This window comes from Lagopus leucura, unplaced genomic scaffold (assembly GCF_019238085.1).
Source record: "Lagopus leucura isolate 7727_CA_CO unplaced genomic scaffold, USGS_WTPT01 Super-Scaffold_100002, whole genome shotgun sequence".
NCBI classification, from domain to species: Eukaryota; Metazoa; Chordata; class Aves; order Galliformes; family Phasianidae; genus Lagopus; species Lagopus leucura.
The window spans coordinates 28224731-28247170 of record NW_024962263.1 but is presented as its reverse complement, the minus strand read 5'-3'; the positions used below and the strand labels follow the sequence as shown (position 1 = coordinate 28247170).

Here is a 22440-nt window from a genome sequence, read left to right as displayed (position 1 = left end):
TGGAATCATGCTGTCAAGTCCTTGAGAAGGGAATTTCACGGCAGGTACTTAAACTTCTAAGACTGTTTAAAAAAACAAAATAATAGAACTAATGTATTTCACAGTAAGTGGACTATTTAAAAAAAAAAAAAAAAGCCCCTCCAAAAAAGGCAAAAAATCAACACAACAGAAAAAGTAATACAGACTTTTTTCTTACAGTGCTGGTAAGGATTTGAACAAATGGAAACATCAATCATCTTATTTTTTTTTTTAACTCTGCTTATCTAAATCAGGAACAAACTGTCTTCATCTTTTTTTGAAGATGCAAGATACCATCCTTCCACTATCTTATGCAACTTCTTCCTCTTCCATGATCTGCCTTGCTGTCATACTTTAGTTGTTCTTTGCTTTGTTCCAGTCCATCTCACTGTGTTTTTATTCATCGACTACTTGGTTTCATTCCTCATCTTCTGCGTGTTCTAGTCAAAAAACCCTGTACGGTTCAGAACCTGCATCAGAAATTGATGTATACTGGCTGCTCTGAAAGCAATGCCTCCTATTTTATGTTGGCCTATTATGTCAGAGGCAGATGGCGGTGGTAGAGCAGTAGGGGTTGGCCCTCCCCCCCAGTATTCCATTACGTTCTGGTGCTGTGTGACAGATGGCAGCAGAGAGGCAGTCTGATAAAATGGCTTCCTACAAGGAAGTGTATACAAAGCAAAAGTGTGTCATAGAATTCCTGTTTTTGGGGAAAAAATGGCACCTATTGATATTCATTAACATTTAGTGAACTTTTCTGGAGACCAAACAGTGGATGCAAGCACAGTGAAGTGGAGAGTGGTACAAGAATGGTGATGTGAAAGACAAGCCATGTTCCAAGCAGCCTTCTTTCACATGACAAAATGAATAGCATCGTAATTGACTCATCCATGCAAACCAGTGGGTTACAACAAGGGAACTCTTGAAGATAATCTTGTCCTTACCACACAATTATACAAAGCATCATAGCAGTCTGAAGACCATGAAGCACATTGCCAATCTTGGGTGGACCACTGAACCACATGCACTGCATAGTCCAGATTTGGTGCCTTCTGACTTTCATCTGTTAATGAAAAGTGGGCTGTGTGTGGAAAATTTTCTTAGCAACGACACCATCATAGCAGCTGTGAAATAGTCACCCATGCTGGTGTGAATTTTTATGATTGTTGCATGGAGATTCATTGCTGATGGTGAAGACTATGTTGAAAAAACAGTGTTTCATAGCTGAGAATTTATTCTATCAAGTAGTACCACCGTGTTCTTTGTATCTAAAAAAAAATAGGAGGAATTAATGTCAGAGCAACATGCATGTTTTGTCATTTAAACATTAACTGATGCAATGCTTTTAGGGAAAACTTTTTTTTTTTTTTTTTTTTTTTATGAGTGTAATCAAACCAGGAGGTAGTCATTGTGTTTTTTCCTAGGGGTCTTGAACTTCGTCCCTGCTGGTGATCTGCTTTGGAGTTCTCCCATGCTTCCACTTTACACATACTGATGTGATTCTTTTTGGCAATTTTTTGATTACAGGGGCTGGATAGGCAGCCAATCTGCAACCACATTCAGTTAGCAATAAAGCTCTTCTACTACTTATTCTGTGTAGTCTTTTATATTGCATTTATTTCTAAAGGATTCTTGTTCTTGACATCTTGCTTCAGAAGAGAGACTGGTAGGGAACCTGCTTTGGCAGGGGGGTTGGACTCGATGATCTCTGGAGGTCCCTTCCAACCCCTACAATTCTGTGATTCTGTGACTGAAGTCCACAGCATGAGTTTTTCCTGGTTGAAGGCTAGATACCTTACATATCAATTTCATTGGAAGTTTTGGCTGGATTTGACAGCTAATCCCTTTTACTTCCTAAAGTTAACATTTTTTTTTGTCTATTTTCAAGAGACAAAGTTGCCTAGGTAAAATTCTAGAGCTTACTAATTAAAATGTGTATGGCATTGGCCAAAATCTGTAATATGATTCCAGAGATCAGATTTGGATTGAGTGCATTCCTCAAGTGCAAATATTAATGTCACACTCACAAAGTTCTTGTGGGCAAGCAGACCACCTATGTGGTGGTGGTAAGGTACATTGTGCACTCGGAGAGCAATTAAGCAAATAAACAAAGTTGAGTAGTTCTGTAGATGTGTGATATAGGGTAAGCAGCCTGGGATAAGGGTCATTGTTACTGACCTTAACATAAGCTGAAATATTACAAATCTATATAAAGTTAGGTAATAGCTTTTAAAATGAAGTTGCTACTTTATTCAGTTACTGACACAAAATAAGCCTGATAAAATCATTTGGAGAATTAATTTCAAATTAATTTCTCCTTTAAAACTCTTATGACAAGCAGTTCTTTTCAGAGAAATGGGCAGTCTTGTCATTGATCTGCTATAGCAGTTGTTTTTAGTTGCTTGACTAGATTTGGCAACACAATACTGTGTTCCAAAGTAATTTTTTTACATACCTTCATTTTAAAATATACTTATGATGGATTGCGGTGTTGTGAAAGACAAACTAATGACAGAGCAATAGTGATTCTGAACTTCTGTCCTATTTCTCGTTGCAACTGGGCTGTGACTATAGCTCTAACCTGATAAGAGCTGCAGTGAACTCCCTCTTTGTCTCTTCCAGCCCTTCCATACTGTGTTCTGAGGAATTTGCCTGTTGGGAGGCATTACTCATTATCACAGCTATGCAGAGGTACCTAACGGTGGGGCAACTGCCAGAGAGAAACTGGATCTCAGCACTGTCTAAGCAAGCTCTCCCATTTTGCTTCTGTTTTAGCATAAAGCAGCAAAGTTGGCCCATCGTCTGCATTCCTCTGTAATCAGTTGCCACACCATGCTAAGGTTGCTTTGAGGGAAGGAGATAAATATTCTACCTGCCAGCTAGAAATAAAAAACGCTGAAATAGGAAGGGTTGGGAAATGTAAGATATACTTGGCAAAATGCAGTTTTTGTGTGTGCTTTTAAAAATTCTTGGCATCATCTCACAAATTCACTGATTTGGAACTTGAAGTTGGAAGGTAGTTTGTAGCTCTGAAAAATAGCAACAGTTCCTATGTAGAGGATAGCATGGATTCATTCTAAAATAAGGAGGTGGTTTAATCCTGCAAATGAGATGAGCCTTGCTGTGTATGGGAGCTTTAACAAGCTCATAAAGACAAGGTTCAAGAAGCTTATGTTACTTGAGATAGCAACAGGAAGATCTTTAGTTGGGGAGATGTGTTTAAAAATGAACAACAAGATATCCCTCAGTGGGCTTGCATTTTATGTGAATGCACTATATGTCACTACAATAGTCAAATACAAACAAACCCAAAACAACAGAGTGCTCTTCTGGAGAGCAAGAAGACCTTTGCCAAGTCACCATTCCAAAATGGTGCCCTGCAGCAACTCGTGCTCTACTGCAGCTCCAGCCATGAGCTGCAGGCCCATTTTTGTGCTTTCTGGCCCAGCCAACCCTCTGGGGCTCAGTGTGTGTGCTGACCATGAGGTGCTGTTTGGCTCTCTGGGTGTGGGGTTAATTTGTACAAAGGAACAACCTGACTAAAAGATAACTTCTGGTTCATCTGCGGTAGAGGGAAGATGCGGTATTATCTATTCTGGAGTAGTGTTTTTCAGAACGGTTTCCCTGTGGTGTGCTATGCTATGGTCACTAGGTGCATGTTAATCTTGTAGTGTGATGAAAAAATTACTTAGCAGGGATATAAAGACATAAATGTTTAGATTTCTTGGGTCTAAAGCATACACTGTTTAAATGCTGATGGGAAAACAGAAAGCACAAATAGTTTGCAAGCTACAATGTGAACAGTCATGTGTTTACACTAACTTTTTCTTTGCTGTGTGTAGGAATTGCTCTTTTTAAAATGTGGACAGCCTAATATGTGCAGAGGTAGGACAAATCGCTAGCCATTTTTTGGTAGTGGTGTTGGTTTTTTTTGGGCCTGTCATTCCATGCAGTAAGATATGCAACAATAGGATGCAGCCAGTTCCACCAAATATCTTGGCAAACAGTGATCTTATTAGGTGAATGATAACATATTGATGTGATTCTGGGAGCTTTGAAGTCTTTGCAACAGCAACAAAGAAGGAAATGTGTTTTGGTCAGCTTAAAGTATAAATTTTTCAGCTGATCGTAAACAGAGAGAGAGATCAGAAGAAGATGCATGCAGAAGGAGTAGCAGAAAACTATACTTCCATGGCAACTGTTTACGAAGTTGCAGATGTTCTTAGGCTGCCTTTTTGCCTTGGTTTGTTTTTTCTTCCTGAAGATTTACAAAATGTCATGGTTGTAAACTTTCTGGAGAAGTTGTTCTTCCGTAGTCCCTTCCAGTTTTGCTGATCTGAATGTATAGAAGTTATGATCGAAGTATCAGGAGTTACGTTAATTTCCTCACAGTGTTCATCTTCTAGCTTTGAGTTCTGAGGCTTCTGTGACACGTTTTCAAGCTTTTTCCTGTAGTATCAGAAGTAAAACTTTGCACAATTCTTTCAAATAAAATAGTGTTATGGGGCTTCGAAATCTTTAGAACTTCTGTCATTTTGAGCAATCCTGGAAGATAAATTTGAGTGCGACTCTATTCTAAAGATTTTTTTTTTTTTCCTGTACCCAAAGTTCTAAGTTAAGTTCTCAGTTTTAAGATCCCTCCGAAAGATAACCTTTGAATTTCATGTCTGTAGTTGTGTCCTTCCTTCTTTTAAAAGAATTGCTGTGGTTAGGTTATTCTCCCATCTTTTTCAATAGTATTCTGTGGTTAGCTGCACAATTTCCAGTGCTTTGCACTAGATCCGTTTGGGGACCTTTTGTGGCTGTAAGCTTTATAGCATAGGAAGTCTTTTGTCATGCTTGAGAGAATGTGTTTTAAAAGCTTGTGGCAGAACATGGACTGTGACGTGTAAAGCATGAATATATAGGAAACAGTTCCATGAAGTCTGGAGGCAAAGTGTGGTTGCAGAAGAATAATTCAGTGATTCTGAGGAGTGTCTTGTGCTCGCTAACACAGGGGTTTTTTTTGTTTGTTTGTTTGTTTTTTGTCCAGACATTCTCCAGTAGGAATGCTTTCTTCCCAAAAAAAAACCAAAAAACCAAAACCACCAAAGCAGAAACCTGCAAGTTTGGATGGTATACTGTCCTATATTGTGTTAAGAAAGAAAATGTGTGATGATCATTAATAGAAAATCCTGGAGAGGGGTGCAGAGCTTTAATTTGGGTTTGTCTAGGGGTCAAGAGTACTGCTCAAAATCTAGCACGTAATTAAAAATGACTCAACCTGTTTGAGTTTCTCTGCTTAGTACCATTTTCAGCAGAAAAATTCAGTCATCAGACTTGGCTGCTGCTTGCCTGGGTCTGAGGTTTTGTGAAAACAACAGAAACTGTTTTAGCTAACAGCTGGGCAGCATTATAAATATTGAACAGTTCTGAAGGGCATCTGTGCAGTTTTGTTTTTCATATTGGTCGGTCTTATGAAAATCCTAATGCAGGATCTCCACCAGGCTTTGCATACTGCAGAGTGTGTTGATGTTCTGAGACTGCTCCTCCTGCTCCTTATTTGCTGTTTACTTTGCATCCCACTGTTGTCAAGTGGCAGGTAGATTTCATACAGGATTATGAAGCCGTGTTTGATCTTGAACTGTGCCCATTCAAGAGCAATCTCAGTCAATTCAGGCAGTTTTCCTGGTGCTGTAGCAATACATTGGGGAACTTCACGACCCATTTAATGTTCTCTTTAAAAGTAGAGTTAGCTTTATGTGGCATTTGTACTATTTTTATTGCGATTAATGCTTTTGTCCTCCTCCTCCTCTTCCCTTGGGCTTTCCGGTGGTTGACAGTCACTGCTGCCGTCAGAATTTATTAGCAGATTTCAGCTGTGTTCAGTTCTTTCATTTAAGCTGTGGCATTTAACAGCGCTGTAGGTAGCAGCAAGCTTTTAAGTTTATTCACCAGCCAGTTACCTGCAGTGTGCTGCTTGCTCTTAAATTTGTATTACAGATGTATGCTTGGGCAATTGTAGTGCAGTTGTGATCCATGTTCAATTTGGAGAAAATAAGCTTGTTCACAAAATGCCTTTGGTGACATTAGAAATAAAACCAGACATTTAGGTATTGAATCTGCTGTTCTGTTTTTCTCTCTACAGCCTTGTTTCCCTGCCTTTTTTTTTTTTTTTTTTGAAGACCAACTTTTTTTCTGTAAGCAAAGGTGCTGAAATGTAGCGTACAAGAACATCATTCCTACTGAAAAGAATTAGATATTTGGTAACTTCATTGTGTGTCATTTGAAGCTTTGTCAGGAAAATGTATTCATTGGAGGGAACAATTGTAGAAAGAGGTCCTTTGCTAAGCTGGTCAGTATATAGGAAATCTATTCTAAGCATGCAGTAGAGATATGAGGAAAATTTTTATTCATTTTTGTTATTTAACGTATCTGTAATAGTCAAAATAGTATGAGATTATCTGCAAACCATATGTATGCATTTTGAAGTTTTTTACTACCATGCTGTGGAACTATTACCAAATTACATACCATGCTTGAATGTAGATCAGCAGTTTTGTAATGGACAGTAACTTTAACTTGTCTGTTGCAAAGCATCATGTCTTACATAAGGGAACATCTTATGTGGAGTTGATTTTTTTTTTTCTGGCATTTTCAGCAAAGTTTTTTGTCATGGTGATTTCTCAAAGTGGAGGAAAAAATAATATCTTTTTGTGTACTGTAAGAGAGATTGACACCAGCAAGCTTAGTGGATAGTGCAGCATTTATGTGAATAATCCTTGTTTTATGTTGCGTGTTTTCCCTTTGTTTTTTAAACCAAGTAGAACAGATCTGAGATTTCTTGACTAGTGTCACAATATGAGTATATGAAAGTGTAGTATTTGCCATTTGAAAGTATTATTGGATATATCTCTTATACCTATAAGAGAGATTTCAGATATTTGTGTGTATGCATTCTTTCCTCAACCTATAATGCAAATGATCAAAATTTTGCTAATTATCGCAACTGTAGTTGGTACTAAAGTTGTCATGGTGGCTCTCGTATGTCATGCAGTACTTTTGTGAAATGTAGTTTATTGCCCACTAACAGAATATAAGGACTTCTTGTATTTCAACTTAAATGTTTTGATCAATTTGACACCTTAATTTTCAGAGTATTTCAGTAGTTTTTCTCTGTAAAGTTCAGTGTGATTGCTTACTCTTGTTTTTGAAGATTTTAGGGCATAAATTATTTATTTACCTGTTACCTGTTAGTTACCTGCATAGTGTGGCTGTCTGTGCAGCTTCATATTTTACAGCGTGAAAGTAAAAAAGATTTCTCTTTGTATATTTCAGTGTATCCTGAACTATTTATGAGATATGTTATTGTTGGGCACTGCAGAGCTCAACTTCTGATCAAACTGAGCTTTTTCATTCTTCAAATTTTCAGAGTTCTTAACGTAAAATAAAACTGAGCTAAGGAAGGCAAACTTCTATTTTCACACTGCAGTGTCTATTTGACATCATAAGTATCATTTGTAGCCCCAAAAGGCATTATTTAGGAAAAAAAATAATGATAGGTCTTGCTTTATTCTGTGAGCCAGTTATCTTTTAAGCTGCTATAGTGTTTCAAGTAGAAGCAGACTATAGAGGAAGCCATCGAGTTCCTGAATTCTCCAGTTCCTGTGGAGCAGGAAATGGAGCAATGAGCCATTACTGAAGTGAGCACAATGTTTTCAGGTGTTATTTTATAAATGTGTTTCAAAATAAACAAGGCATCTCTTCTGAGCAGTAAAAACTACTGAAAATTTGAAAGCATTGTGTTTATCTTCATCTCTATTTTACAATACTTGAATAGAATAGGGAGAAGAGCTCTGCTATTACTTCAATTGCTTTTTTCCTTCTGTTCATTTTTTCTTTTCTCCCTCTGACTCATTCTAACAGATAGTATCACTGTACTACTGCTGATCTGGTATCTAAGGTCTGACTGTGATGCTTCACATTGTGTCAAGTGATGTGTTGGATCATGCATTGTCTTAACGGCGCAGTTCAGTTCTATGTTTATAAAGCAGAATTGGTGAGGTTGGTTGTGTGGGCCTGAAGTTTGAAGAGTACAAGTTGGTTTGATCCTTTGTGAATGTGACAGATGTGTTTTGCGCAGAAGTTGAGTTAAATGATGCTTAAGAACCAGAGTACTGACACTGATGGTCAGTATTGTCTTTCCACCAGTAAGGTCTTCTAGAATTTAGTTGCTTCCAGGCTATCTGATTTCAAGATAAGTTTTCAGATAAGCAGTCTTGCTGCTGGACATGCTGCAGAGAGGCTGTAGTAATTCTATATCCACCATCTTCCCCTCATGTAAAGAACTTCTAACAGGATCTTCTACTACCTTGCATTCTCCTCTTTGACTGAGTGAATGCATTGAGCTCTTCAAAAAGCTTCATATCAATAGAAATCATCCATTGCTAGCTATAAATATTTATTCTCACTTTAGGCACTTGGTCCATCCTTACTTACTGTTTCCAGGCCCTATGTAGTAGCAAATGTTGAAGCTTGTTTTTTTGGAGTTATGTCTGTTTAGCTCCTATCCAGATGTGTAAGTACCAGGCAGCAGAGCTGAGTTTAGATTTGGTGGTTTGGTGTGCTGTGTGGTCTATCTGCACTAGCTTCCACACTAGCTGTGTGGTCTATCTGGACTAGTGCAATGCCAGGATTAATGCTGAGGAATGTCTTATTTCCCACTCCTCTCCTCCACTCCACCTTTGACATCTGTGTGCAGTCTTACTAATTCTGGAGTTCAGAACAGCTGGATTTCTATCAAATATTTTGGCAATACAAGTTTACCTGAAATATGTTATAGCTGAAGGTTTAAATGAAGTCTGGGGAAGACTTGCAAAACACTTTGTAAGTCTTATGTATTCGTTCGGCACTTGCAGTGATGTGAGAATTTTTAAAATTGCTGTGCATCTTAGGAATGATGATTGGAGAACTTGCAGCTACTGCCTTGGAGATGTGGGTATTAACTTTAATTTCTGCTCTAAGTAAGAAGATTCTACAGCACTGGATCCTCTAATGCTTTATATCTTAATCTGGAGGTATTTTTATACCATAAGCTTCAGTGTTTCTTCGTCTGAAGCTTTTGTGCTTTTATATTTCATAGATGTTCTGTTTTTATGGTTTAGTTGATTTTTCTCTCTAGTGATGCAAGTTTTACCACCTGATACTAATGGCTTCCCAGATACCTTTCTGTGTGACTTCTGAGCAAAGTTTGTCAGGCAAAATCTGTGGGAAATAACTATAGTTAAGGAGTTAGTGATGTGTGCATTGCTCAAAATGAGCTTATCTTTTTACTTTGCTTGTGGCTTTAGAAATGCCCTTTTAATTTGAGCGAAAACTTGCAAATATTATATTGTGGTTAAATAGTTAGTGGGATTTTCTCATGAGGCATTAGAGCTGCATTTTAAGTTAATGGTGAGATGTACTTTCATATTGGTAATGTGAAAAAGGAGAGTTGTCTCTGTAGAAGGTGAAAACAGAAACTTGTTTTCATGGATGTTTAGTTAAATTTCAGGCTTCCGTTCAGGAAAGCTAGCTTAATAATCTAACCCTCATTAAAAAGCATTGGTGATAGATGTGGCTTCAAAATGTGTAAATAATACTTCAGTGTATGGGAGGAAGAGTCAGAGTGTGGTTTATAAATTGGATTTTTAGGGTTGTTTTTTGTGGTGATTATTTGGGAGATCATTTCAGTCAGTAAACAGGGAAAGCTTTTGCATGATAAAGCCCATTTATGTTGTTTTTGTAGGGCTATAAATTGATACAAAGACATCTTAAACGTGTTACCTGTCTTTGTATTCCCAGTCATGTTTTTTTTTTTTTTCTCCAAAATTCAGGGTGTACAACATGGAATGGGGGTATTCATTGTTCATTGGAGGGGTGTGGAGGTTGGGTGTTTGGAAAAGGCTCTTCACTAGAGGTGGTGAGCATGAAACAGGCTCCACAGGGCAGCGGTTGTGGCACCAAATTACTGGAGCTGAAGGAGCATCTCGACGACACTCTCAGATATAAGGTTTCAGTTTTGAGTAACCCTGTGTGGAGCCAGGAGTTGAACTCCATAATCGTTTTAGGTCTCTTCCAGCTCAACACGTTCTATGATTTTATTTCATATGTTTTGAATAAAGCAACAGGTAGCCATAAAATGTAACCCTTACTGAAATTTTGTACAGGACTTTGTAATTAAAATACTCATTTTTAGTTGAGGTTACTCAGATAATGCAAGTAATGCCCATTTTGGCCCTTCTGAACCCCGAAGTGCTCATTTTTGGCCCTTTTGAGCCCCAAATTGCCCATTTTTTTTGCCATTTTCCACCCACATTTGCCTTTCTGCCCTTCCCATTCCCCAAATTCAGTCCTCCAGAATGAGTAGTGCTAACTTTTCATAAATGACATTCCCATGCTCTGTAGTATAGGAATTTTCAGTAGACCAACACAGAACCATGAGTTTTCAGTTGTGATTCTAAAGAAAATATAAGAATGTTTAGAGGACAGCAGTCTCTTTCAGAGGAGGAAAAAAACATACGTGCGTACATTGCAGGAGTAGAAATTCTCTCCGTTTACATAATGGTTCTGTTGAATGAATGATGATTATTGTATTTTTCAGGAGTTTGTAGTTGTTTCTTGTGATTCTACGTAGAAGGTCGAAAAGAATATAAGCAGAAAAGCTGTTCTTGATTTAATTTGTTGGTAGCAAACATGCTAACGATAGTTATGCTGAGAATTGGCTCATAAGTTTCTTTACCAATAGTTTCTAAGTGAGTTGCAAAGACGTGAAAAGCCGGAATGGAAAAGGCCTCTTTAAAAAGTCGGTCTTCAATACAAAAGTGAAAGAAAACACATTATTTTCGTTCTGCTTGGCTGCAGCTTAATTCTTGGGGAAGCCACGCATAACCAAACTTGTTCAGAAATGCATTTAATGTACTTGGAAAACATTAACCTCTTTCCGTGGTTAAGTTTTTTGCTCCTGTGAGCTTATTGCAAAATTTGATTATGGGATGGAGTTCTATGTGTTTGGTTTTATACTTCCGTATGAAAACAACTTTGTTTTGGGGTTGTTTATTCCGTTTTGGTTTCTTTCTTTTTTTTTTTTTTTAAATTATTACTCAACTTCCTGAATTTGACATGCTCATTTTAGTAAGAGGTATATACATGTGAAACTATTCTCTTATTGATAATAAGAGTTATCAATAAGACTATAGTTTTATTGATAATGTTCAGATGTATCTTGTTTTGTTCCCATTTTTTTGGAATTAACATCCCACTGAAGCTACAAAAGGGAAGCTAGGATTTGCATGTAATGGCTGCCCTGGCAGCTTGGGGCTGGATGCTGCCTGCAGGTGTTCAGAGTAGGGCTGCACTTGTCTATCAGCACAGGGACCCTTTCTGTGTCCCAAAGCAGCTGCATTGTTCATAGAATTGCAGAATGGCTTGGGTTGAAAGGTTCTCTGAAGACCATATAGTTTGAACTCCCTGTTGTGGGCAGGGCTGATGCCCTGTGATGATCTGTGCATGTTGTAGGCACAGTCTGAGAGCTCCAACTGTGTTAGTGATCTCACTTTACATCAAATTGGGGGGAAGGTGGGGGGGGAGGGACGGGGGACAAAAAGGAAAAAAGGAATTCTAAATTTTCTTTTGCATGCTCTTTGCAAATCAGTCTCTCTAGAAGGTTTACTTTTCTTGTGATAAATTTCCAAGTTGGGCATCCAGCCCCAACTGTGAAGAGCTATTGTAAGAAAACAAACTTTAGCCTACAGTAAGGCACCTCTCGGATTTTGTGACAAGTAGCAGTATACTGAGGAAGTGTTACTATTAGCACTTAGCCAACTTACACTGGTTCTTGGAGACAGATGAACAGGTTTGTGGCATGGAAAAGAGTAGTTCTGACTTGCTGGAGGAGAGCCATAGAAATTCTGCAGATGCATATTGCATGTTCTCTGTAGGAGCATTAAAAAATACTATTTAATCAAAAATTAAAAATTTGTGAAAACCTTCCAAATGGAACTTTGTTCTTGTTGCAAACAGCTTTAATGTGAAAATCCAGTTATCTTTTGCTAGTATTCAACAGAATACCTGGAAGTATGCTGTAGGCAGTGGGAGCAGTGGCTGAATTTTGTATAGAGGTTAAGTAAATATGCAGAGAAGTGAGAGGGTCAGATGGGATTTTCCCAAGAGTGGGTGAGTGTGTAAGCTTGATTGAGCACAGGTCTTCACAGTGCAGGCTGAGCCCTCAAGGGCAGCATGAGGCTGCCCTCTGCCAGCTGACCAAGGTTTGCACCAGTGTAGAAAAAGCTGCTTCCTCATCTTGTGGCTAGCCCCAGGAAATAATTTTCTTCTCTTACCAATCAGTGGCCTGGCAGGTAGTGACAGTGGTCTGTCACTTTCTGCAGTGACATGTTCTTGACCTCTAGGAGTGCAAAAGGGAGAAAAGACTGCAGTATAATTCATATAGTCACCTGGCTTTTTGGTAATGGATGAACTCAGTGGTGAATAAGTAGTTGAAAATGTAACTGTTAGGAACAATGCATTCTTAGCATTTTCATCTCTTTGGATGCCCTTGATAATTAGGTAACTGTGTGTTTTCTTTAGCAACTATTCCTTTAATAAGACCTGGGTAGAAAAAAATAAAATATTAATGTGCTATGTGTAAATGCAGATTGTATATCAAGAACAAGAATTTCAGAGTAATAGGAGTATGTAGTGCTTTATATGAAAATCATGCTCAGAATTCATCTAGGATTCACCTCTTTTTTCCTTCCTTAAAGCAACAAAAGAATGTGTGTTTGGAAAAGAGTAAGAAAAAAATATTGTTGATGTTCCAGTGGGGGAAAAAAAGGCAATGGGCTGGCTGGCTGAATCAGTCTTAGCAATATAAATATGGTTTCAGTTTTAGAAAGTAGCAAACTATGAATTGACTGACCATTCACTGTTTTGCTTTTTATAGTCTTCAGTACTCTAATATTTTGTTTCTCATGGCTCTTCATGCATTTCATGGTTTTTTGTTTGTTTGTTTGTTTGTTTTTTATATAGGGATAAGGGGAGTAGGAATGATGTTTCAGAATTTTATTTTGAGAACTTCAGTTTCTTTAGCTTTTTAAACAAATGAAAAAAATAAACCTGCTATGTTTTTAAGTTAGGCAGAGAAGAAGGGGTGTATTTCAAAATAGTCCTGACCTTGCTCCTGTCTGGCTTGGCCAGCTGTCTAGGAAATGCTCACATTATGCAAGTCTTTTTGTAGCTAGCCTCTAATAAGTGAGGTATGATTCGGTAATTGGTGTGGTAACTAACCTGGAAAACTATCCTCAGCTTCACTTGCCACCTGGCTTTATATGTTCTGATGTTAATTGGTAAATTGATCTAGTGGAGAGAGGCTTGAAATGTTTACAGGCTTGACTGTGTTTGTGTTAGCTCTTTTGGTGAATAGTTTATTTATTATTATTATTATTATAAAAATATATATATTTTGCTGTTTTGGAAACACTTGTTTTCAGAGATTGTACAAATCTTGTTGAAGATTTTTCCAAGAAAAATTTGAAAATATATTTTTGAGTTTTTCTTGGATGTACTTTTGTCTTCATGAATTTACGTATGGTAGGCTCTAAAATATTGAGTTCCTTTTTTTTTTTTTTTTTTTTTTGTTTGTTTTCAGACTAAGGCAATGGCCCAGGTCTAACTTAAGGATACATTGCAGTAATTAATATATTTAACAAAATCATAAGTAGATTTGGAGCATGGAAATCTCAGTACTTATTTATGTTCTGGTTTAGACCCTGCTGTTATTTACAATTCATTTTCTTGTATAAGCTTTTGTTACTCTTAAGTAGTTGGATTGTAATAAGGCCTTTATGTTGTTGTGTTTCTCTGAAGGCTGTTGATGAAACATAAGTGAATTGTAAGAACTGATATTTAATGTATTTTTTGTTTTATAGGTTATTCAGCAATAGTTATGAACTCCCGTTTACGAGCCTTAGGTGGGAGGATAAATAACATACGAGCATCAGAACTACCAAAAGAGAAAACTCGATCAGAGATAACCTGTAACGTTCACTTTTTGGATGGCTCAATACAAAGCTTCAAAGTCAACGTAAGTCTGGAAAACTATGTTTTTGTTTTAAATCAATTAGTGTTCATTTGCAAGCTGAAGATCAAATATGGGACCCGAAGGTATGAGATTTCCACAAGATATTGAAGATGTAGCTTTGTCGTTTCAAATTCCAGATTTACTGGTTATGAAATAGATTGATAAAGTGATGTTTTAATTTTCTCTAAAGCAACAGACTAAGGTGTCATAAAGTCTCCTTGTGACTCTTGTATCTGGTGAAAGGTCTTCTGCATGATATGGTAACAACAAAGAAACAGATATGCTGATTGCTATCAGCTGTGAATAAGTAATTCGTATTTAAAGGAGACTCTTCGTTCTTTTACCAGAGTGACTTTATTTCTGAAGTTTATCTGTTGGGTATTTATTCAAAGAAAATGAATTTTCTTGCCAAACAGGTGATTTTTTTTCATTCTTATTCTAATGTTTTCATTTCAGTATGCACAGAATTAGTCTAATATTTTAGTATGCTTTTTATCCACTATATACTTGTATGTATTTACATCCTCTATAGATACTCATATACACATTTTCACATGTGTACATGTGTGTGTATACATATATAAATAATGTATACGTAGGTGCTTGCACAAATACAGACATTGTTATATAAGTATAATGTGAAGTGTCTAACGCTCAGGAGTAAGATAGTAAGGGGCAAACATATAAGAGAAAGGGCAGTATGTGAATAGCAAATTTTCATTATTTCCAGCATGTCAGTTTTGAATAGATCTGGCCTAAATGCCCCCTCATGCACAAGGACCTTTGAAAAAAGAAGAATTAAAACTTCTTGAAATCCCTGCATAGTAGTATATTCTTCCCAGTGAACAAATGTTTACACAGCTTTAGACTTAGCATTTAGTCTGAAATCTAACACTGCACACCTGAATTTGTGCTTCTCATTTCATCCTTCGAGCAGCAAGTTCTAACAATCATCAAAACCTTTACGAAACTCAGGGCTCAGCTGATGTAGCTCCCTGCCTTGAAGGTACCCTCAGGGTGTCTCTGCTGATTATCTCCTTGATCCAAGGATCAGAAGGGACTCCTTCACTGCAGCTATAATGCTGAACTGCCCTGAAGTAGTACAGGACCCTTTGTTTAAAAGAAGCGAGAGGCTTGGCTATCCAGGTAAATTGTCTTAATACAAGGACCAGTTTCAGGAAGATTGATGTCCTTGGAACACTGAGCTCTCATATTGATACTGGGGGAGCCCTTGTCCTTCCGGATTCCTTAAACTCGAGGTCTGCCTCAGGGCAGACTTTGCCACTTTCTGATTGGGTCTATTTCTGAAAAGGATTAGAAGCAAGCTGCTGAAAATTCATATTTGACTTCTGCTTACATTAACAGAAAAATTCAGCTTCCTAGAGTTTGTGTGCATGCATCTGTTTTCATGCATGGCCAAGACCATTTGTTTTTATGTCTGTGAACAGAGAACTTCAGTCGATCAGTGGAAAACAAATGCTGGCATTTTTTCAGGGCTAGTTTGTTGGCTAAGGGTACTTGACTGATCTACGATTTTCATGCGATAGCCTGGGTGGAAATAAAGGCTCCTCTGATTCTAATGGCATGCAGCAGTTATCTGAACACAGAATTCTTACAGCAAGAAAATTTATTTACCAGGTGTAGGAATGTTATAGAGAAAAATGGGAATAAATAAATAAATAAATGAAGAGTAGAAGTGGCACAAAAGAAATTTTCTTTGAGTTTAGGCAAATGTATTTTCTTAGATTGTACTTTCTAATGTGTGATTGTCACTGCACAGATGCTTAGTACTGATGAATTTGAAGAGAGTTTAAATTTAATACAGAGATAATGGACTAAATAGTCTCAATCTATTGACATGCTGAAGAGAGGAACTATTTTGAACTAATACTGACGTCTTTAAAATGGTGGTACAGTACTCAAGAAATCACCAAATGTTGAACCTTCTGGAGAACAGAGACTGTTCTCCAGAGAATGGGACTTTCTCTTTATTCCATAGCAGCTGGATCATTCTGCTGTCACTGTAGTTCAATTTCCTCACTTTGTTAGCAAACTGTATAGGTTTTGAAGGCTTTTAAAACGGTAACTGTAGTCATCTCTTTCATTCTCCTACGTGGAACTTTTTTTCCAAGTGATTGTATCTGTAGTAATCTGAACGAAAACTAACCATCCTGAAATGGAGCAGTGGAAGTAGGAAGATGATTTTTACTTGTGAAAATAACACAAGGGACTTCCTGTCTTCTGAAAGATCCCAATTTCGCTGCTAAATTTATTTCTGTGAATTTCTTCTTGTTAAGCTTGTATACTAAAGAGTGCTGTTTGGCAGGTGAAAAGGGAGATTTAATTTCAAGGGAACAGTGTCTTTTTTTTTCTGAATTTTAACTTGAGCGTGATAGTGGAAGTAGCCTTTTTTGCTATTGTTCACTGTTTTCATGTTAAATAACTTACAGTTTTGATGAATACAAAATTTATATTGATGATCTCACAAAGAGTTAATTAGTATCACTTGTGGTACCTGCTGTTCTCTAGATCATTGTTATCAAGAAAATTTGCACTAGAGTACAAAGAGACACACTGCTTCTTTGTTTGCTGTTCAAATAGATGTATGTTAACCTTACCAGCCCGAAGTGGCCTGTCTTGTCTTTCTTATGTCATGTATTTCACTGTTTAGATGGAAAATGTCCGATGTCCATCCAAAGAACGGAATGTGTATGTAGCCAAAACGTCTTAACATTAAGAAAAACAAACAAACAACAACAACAACAAAAAAACAACAAAAAAAACCATTCAAGACCAAGACATGACTGTACTTGGCATGGAATGTTGTATTTGATTTTATTCAAGTTTTTTGGAAGCCTTCTAATATATGTTAGGTGTCTGAATTCTGTGGTAAGGTGAATTTATTTGTCTCTGAAGTAAACTCTGCCTTCCACATGGGGAAGATAATATCAGTCTAATATATACAGAATGTGCCCATGTACCATGTTTAGGTATGTTTAATAGGTGTATATTGAGCAGTAATGCATATTTATTTGCAACTTTTGATATAAACACATAAGAATTTTCCATTATTGATCTTCTTTGACTCATTTACCAAGAATGACTACTTGGGATGTATACATCTCAATTTCCAGCTAACTGAACTTTGGGAAACCTAAAACTTAATGTCAGATAATTTCTATATTGCATTATCTTTCTGAAGCACAGTCAGCATTTGTCTTTAGTACCTGTATTTTGGTGGGTTTTTTTTTTTTTTTTTGCTTTTAAATTACTTGGCTTCCTTCTATAAATAGTCTTTCCTTTGAAAAATAAAAGGATTTGGCTGTAATAATGAAGAGTTGTATGAATGTTTTTGTGTATCTTTTCCATGCCATCTCAATCAAACTCCTTCAATTGTTTGAAAAGGAATATGCTTGTTATGGTTAGCACCAACAATTAGTATTGGTATGTGTAAAACAATGAGCAGTGGTTTTCTTAAAGGTTTGTTTTAATTGTGGGTATGCATTATGACTTTAAACTGCTCATAGCAAAATGGGATAATAAAGTGTCATCTTCATCACAAAGTGTTCCTGCTGGATGATGTGGGATAATACAGGAGAGGTTGGTGCTAATCTGCATCTCTCTGTTGAAAACTGCTGTATGAAATTTCAGACTGGCAACAAATATTTAGTTGTATGTTGAGACAGATCAGGGTACTCTATGATTGGAAAGCAATAAGGGCATGAAACCTGATGATGACTTTGAAGAGAGCAAGAAAGTGATCTGGCCTACTGCAGGCTTATTAGTCTGATCCCTTCCTGGGGCCTGACTTCATAATAAACGCTGGAGGAAAGAATTGGTGTAGAGGAGGATTTTCCAAAGTTAGATCTGGAGTGACTAACCTCATATATGTATTTAGACATATATTGTTTTTAGACACAGGAAATGCAGTGGGTCAGTGTTCATTAGGCTTAGATAACTATTTTGTGTGACTTTGTATAGGATAATACTGAGCTGTAGTATGTGGAATCTAGCAGATTTGCAGGATGGGCAGGGAATTGACTCAAGGTGCCAGTTGTTCCTGCTGAAAAAAGCTAACAGAATTGGGCATTACTGGCAGAGTTCCTGAGTGGCGAATTTCATTAACACGATATTCAATTTTTTTAGTAAATAGAAAAGTGTAAGGTCTGAGGCATCATTATTAATAAAAAAGGTACAGGGGTATGATGTCGCAGATGGATTGCTGCAAATTGGAAAATCAATGCTTTGAACTAAAAGCTTTAGGTAGTATTGCTGTGGGTGGTTGATAGTTTTGTTTCGTTTTTTTTTTTGTTTGTTTGTTTGTTTTTTTTTTCCCTTTGTAGCTTAGTTTTCTGTAGTGAAGAATAGAGGAGGAAGTCACTGGTGGCTTGATCTACTAGTATTGTGGCTGTGAATAAGGTGAGTGCTACTGTACATCAGGCAGGAATTTTGAGCCACCGTCAAGGAAGTATTAGCAGTGTTAGTCTTGGCATTGGGGCCAGACTCTGTGGAAAGTCACGTGCACAATCACAAGCAGACAAGAGGCAAGTTCCAGCTTGGGCAGGCATGGAAGGAACAGCTCTTGTGAAGGAAGACAAGGATATGTGTTGCACTGTCCAGTTAAGGTGCTGCTTTGTGCCCCTTTTTAGAGTTAACAAACTGAAAGGTTTACTTGCATGTCTACCCTTCTGCTCTGAAGAACTATCAGTCTTCACTTGCATTCGGTTTACAGTTTTGAGGACCTTTGATCATACAAGCTGATGGGAAGTACTTGATATTAAAACTAGTGAAGGGGTTCTTTCTCTTTAATTTCTATCAAGAAGATTTTGGGCTTGCCTAATAATTTCCTGCTGTAATTAAGGAGCTCATGTGGTAGCACAGGCAGGCAGTACTAAGTATAAGCTGTGACAGCTTTAAATATTAATTTTGGTGTATCCAACATAAGGTGTAAGCAATTTCAGGACAGGCTTAAATGGATCTGAATGATGTGTGGCTGTGAGGTGATTAACGCCTCTACAAATGCAAATTAATTCTATGAACACAAAACCCTTAGCACCAGAATAAGGATTGATAGATCTCAGAAAATTGAAATAAATGGAGACTTCCTTTCAGAGCAGAAACAAGAAACTATCACAAGGTGGTACTCACTAACAATACTTGTGTGGAATGTGCTTAATTTCTTAGCTCATTCGTAAAAAAGGAAGAGCATTATTAAGAGCTTTAACTACTCACTGTAAGAATTTGTAGGGTTGAAAACTTGGTTCTGATGTCCAGTTTAGCTGAGTGATGTTCATGTTGCTTTGCTTCTTTCTATGGAGGATGGAAGTAAAAATACTCTGTTATAAGCATTTGATACTTCATAGTGTTTGAGTGCTTTGTATTAGGGCTGTTTGTGGAATGGATGTCAAAATTCAAAAAAAGATGTGATGACATTCTTAGCCTACCTCACTTTATAGCTGGATCTGAAGCTTGTTTATGTGCAAAAGAGACTGAAGATTGTGCAGCATGAGCTGTGTGAGTAATTTCTGGTTAGAGAAAAATATAATATGTATACTGAAAAATGATGCATCTGTTTCTTAAAAAAGAAAGGCTAATGTACACTTTTGCTAAGGAAAAGCAAAACAAAACTGCAGGGATTTTAACAACTGAAAAAGATTTTAACAGTGGGAAATGACTTCTTAAATGTGGCATAGGTTTCTGGAGTGGGTGCTTGATCTACGCACTGTGGAGAAGAAAATCTGTGCTTTTGATACCAGAGAGATTGGAGATACCAGAGATTGGAGTACATGAAAGTGATCGCAACTGCTTGTGAAAAGAAATGCAGAAGAGGAAGAAAAAGGAATGCTAAGCAAGTAGAGGAAACTAGCAGTGGCTGAACATCTAGGGCTGGGATTCAGAATATCGAAACAGGGAGCTTGCTTGGCTTTAGAGGGAAGGAGTAAAAAGGCTTAGAATTTTGTTTATGGCAGAGAAAGAGAGATGCACCACTGAGGGAAGGTGGGGGGAGAGAGAGAGAGAGAGAGAGAGAGAGAGAGAAGATGGAAATGTCTGAATTGGATTGAAAGACCAGAAGTGTTAAAAATGATACGGGAATTGGGAGGCAGTGCTGTTGAAAAGAAAGGGTATTGGGAATGTCTGAGCTTAGAGGAAGTCAGCAGTATAATCTGCTCACCGTAATCTTCTCTTCGTCTGTTGGTAGCAAAACCCCAAATTCCCAAACTTTTTTGATTGAAGTGTATGCATCATTCCAAGTAATTACTGCTTTTGGTTACAAAATAACCGTTAATTTCTCAATTAGCTCAGTGTTAGAAGTATGCTCCAGAGATGCGAAGCCATGCTTCGGAGTTGTGCAGGCTTCATGTGATGCCTCTTGACAGTTTTTAATGTTCTGCTTCCAAGAAAAAGAACAAGCAATGTTATCAACAAAAACCCAAAAACAATAACATAGAATTCTGGGGAGCATAACTCAGGAAATGTCCATTATTTCAGAGAATCCTGGTTGCTTTTGCTGTTTCTATTGGGAGATCTTGTGTACATGTATTGCTACTCTCTGATAAAACTCAGTCATTGTATAAGAGCCCACCTCATTGTCAGTGCTGGACAGGACTGCCTTCAAAGTGCACATCATGGCCATGTGTGATGAGGAATGCTTATTTGCATGCTTTTTGCCTGTCACTGAGATGCTGCATTTTTTATACTGAAGTCTGCTGTTTCAAGGGAAAAAAGAAATTGGTATTGATAGGTGCTTTAGTTTGGAAGGGGAAAGTAGGAGAGCCTGTCAAAGGGGAAAGGCTAGTCTCATATGTAAGAGTTAAGCATTGCCTACATTTTTCTTCTTGTGAAACTTTGCTCTGGAGAACTAGGCGTAGCTTTTCATAGCTATTGGCTGTTATTACCTTACCTTTTGTCTGAAGTCTGGTGAAGAAATAGTGAACGAACACATCTCAGTGGAGTTGCTGGAGCTCTGCTCTGCTCTAGCAGTAGCAAGTACTGAGTAATATTCAGTACTTCCAAATAAGGTGTGTGTCTTTCACTTGAATCTTTGGTTTCCTTATCTTCTAAATAAGAAAGTTTTTTATGAGGTAAGAGGAGACTATGGACTATGTTAATATTTAAAGCACTCAGTTACAGCGCTGGTGCAGCACTGTAAAAAAAAAAAAAAAAAAGAAAAAAAGCTTGAGGAAAAAAGTCAAAGCAAGAAACAACAAAGCAAAAAAAAAAAAAAAAAAACCAAAACAAGAAAACAGAAACAGGTAAATCTGTCTTCTGAGCAGGACTTGATTGTTGTATAATAAGTTTTAGACGAAGGGAGTTGAATGCCATATTATGTTGAGTGCTTCAGTGAGTGTTCTTACACACTGAATAAGGCCATCCGGCCATCCACAGAGATGTGATCACTATAATGCATGTGCGTTGTCCTTTGATATTTTTTTAAGCAAAGCACTTGTGTTGTGGCATGAAAAATTTTCCACTTATGTCACTTTTGTGCACATATGCAACTTATTTCTGCTTTTAAGAATAAAATTCACAAGATCTTATGAAAAATTTTACATGCGTATAATTTTTTTTTAATAGACAAGATGCGAAGCAAACTGGCCTGGTTTGACTACATTTGAAGCTCTGTACCTTGTTGCAATGTATGTTACATGTTAGCATATTTAAGATTGCAGTCTTGTTGAGGGGGTTCTGTTTTTCTTTTTTTTCTTTAATAGCATTGATTAGTGTTTTCTTTGACGGACGCTGGTTGTCAGTAGTCCACAATGCAGTGGTGTGATGATAAGCTAATTTAATTTCAGGGAAAAAAATACCGTGCTTACATGTCTTGATGTCCCCTGGGATTCCCTGTTTACTCTGGTTCTTCTGGGAATACCTGACTGGAAAGATGTCTAAGCAGAAAGTGTTGCGGCATAGTGGTAGTAGTGTCAGTGGGAATTCAGGCTGAAATCCAGGATCTAATAGCTAGAGTTACAACTTCCTCCTGCCTTTTTTTCTTCATTCTGGTGTATACAAACTTTCCCTTATGAAAACTATGTGGAGATGGAAAGAGCTGCTTTTGGGATGACATCAAGAGCTGCAGCAGCCTCATGTGGCTGTAAGCCATGATTGCAGGTTATTACTCCAGAAAAGGGTATTGCTCCTGAAGACTGATTGAGGGAGGGATGACTTGAATAAAAGTCAATTGCTGGGCTGACCTCAATAACTTGTGTTCATACCAATTCATATTGTGAGATTTGGGACACCTAATTTGTTTTGGGAGGAAAGTCTCTTTTATTTAAAAACAAAAAGAAAAATACTTTTTTTCATAATAAAACTCTCTTACATTATTG

The 22440-nt window shown here is 37.4% G+C and overlaps 1 protein-coding gene across 12 annotated transcripts in view; it reads left to right on the top strand.

Annotated features, from left to right (window-relative positions):
* Positions 1–22440, top strand: part of PTPN3 (protein tyrosine phosphatase non-receptor type 3) — a 181641-nt gene that overhangs the window by 81359 nt on the left and 77842 nt on the right. For all 12 annotated transcript variants that reach the window (XM_042868965.1, XM_042868973.1, XM_042868971.1 and 9 more), the window contains one exon: positions 13962–14116. In XM_042868965.1, coding sequence (XP_042724899.1) covers positions 13979–14116 — 138 coding nt within the window. In that variant the 5' untranslated portion in view covers positions 13962–13978. The remainder of the gene's footprint in view (positions 1–13961; positions 14117–22440) is intronic.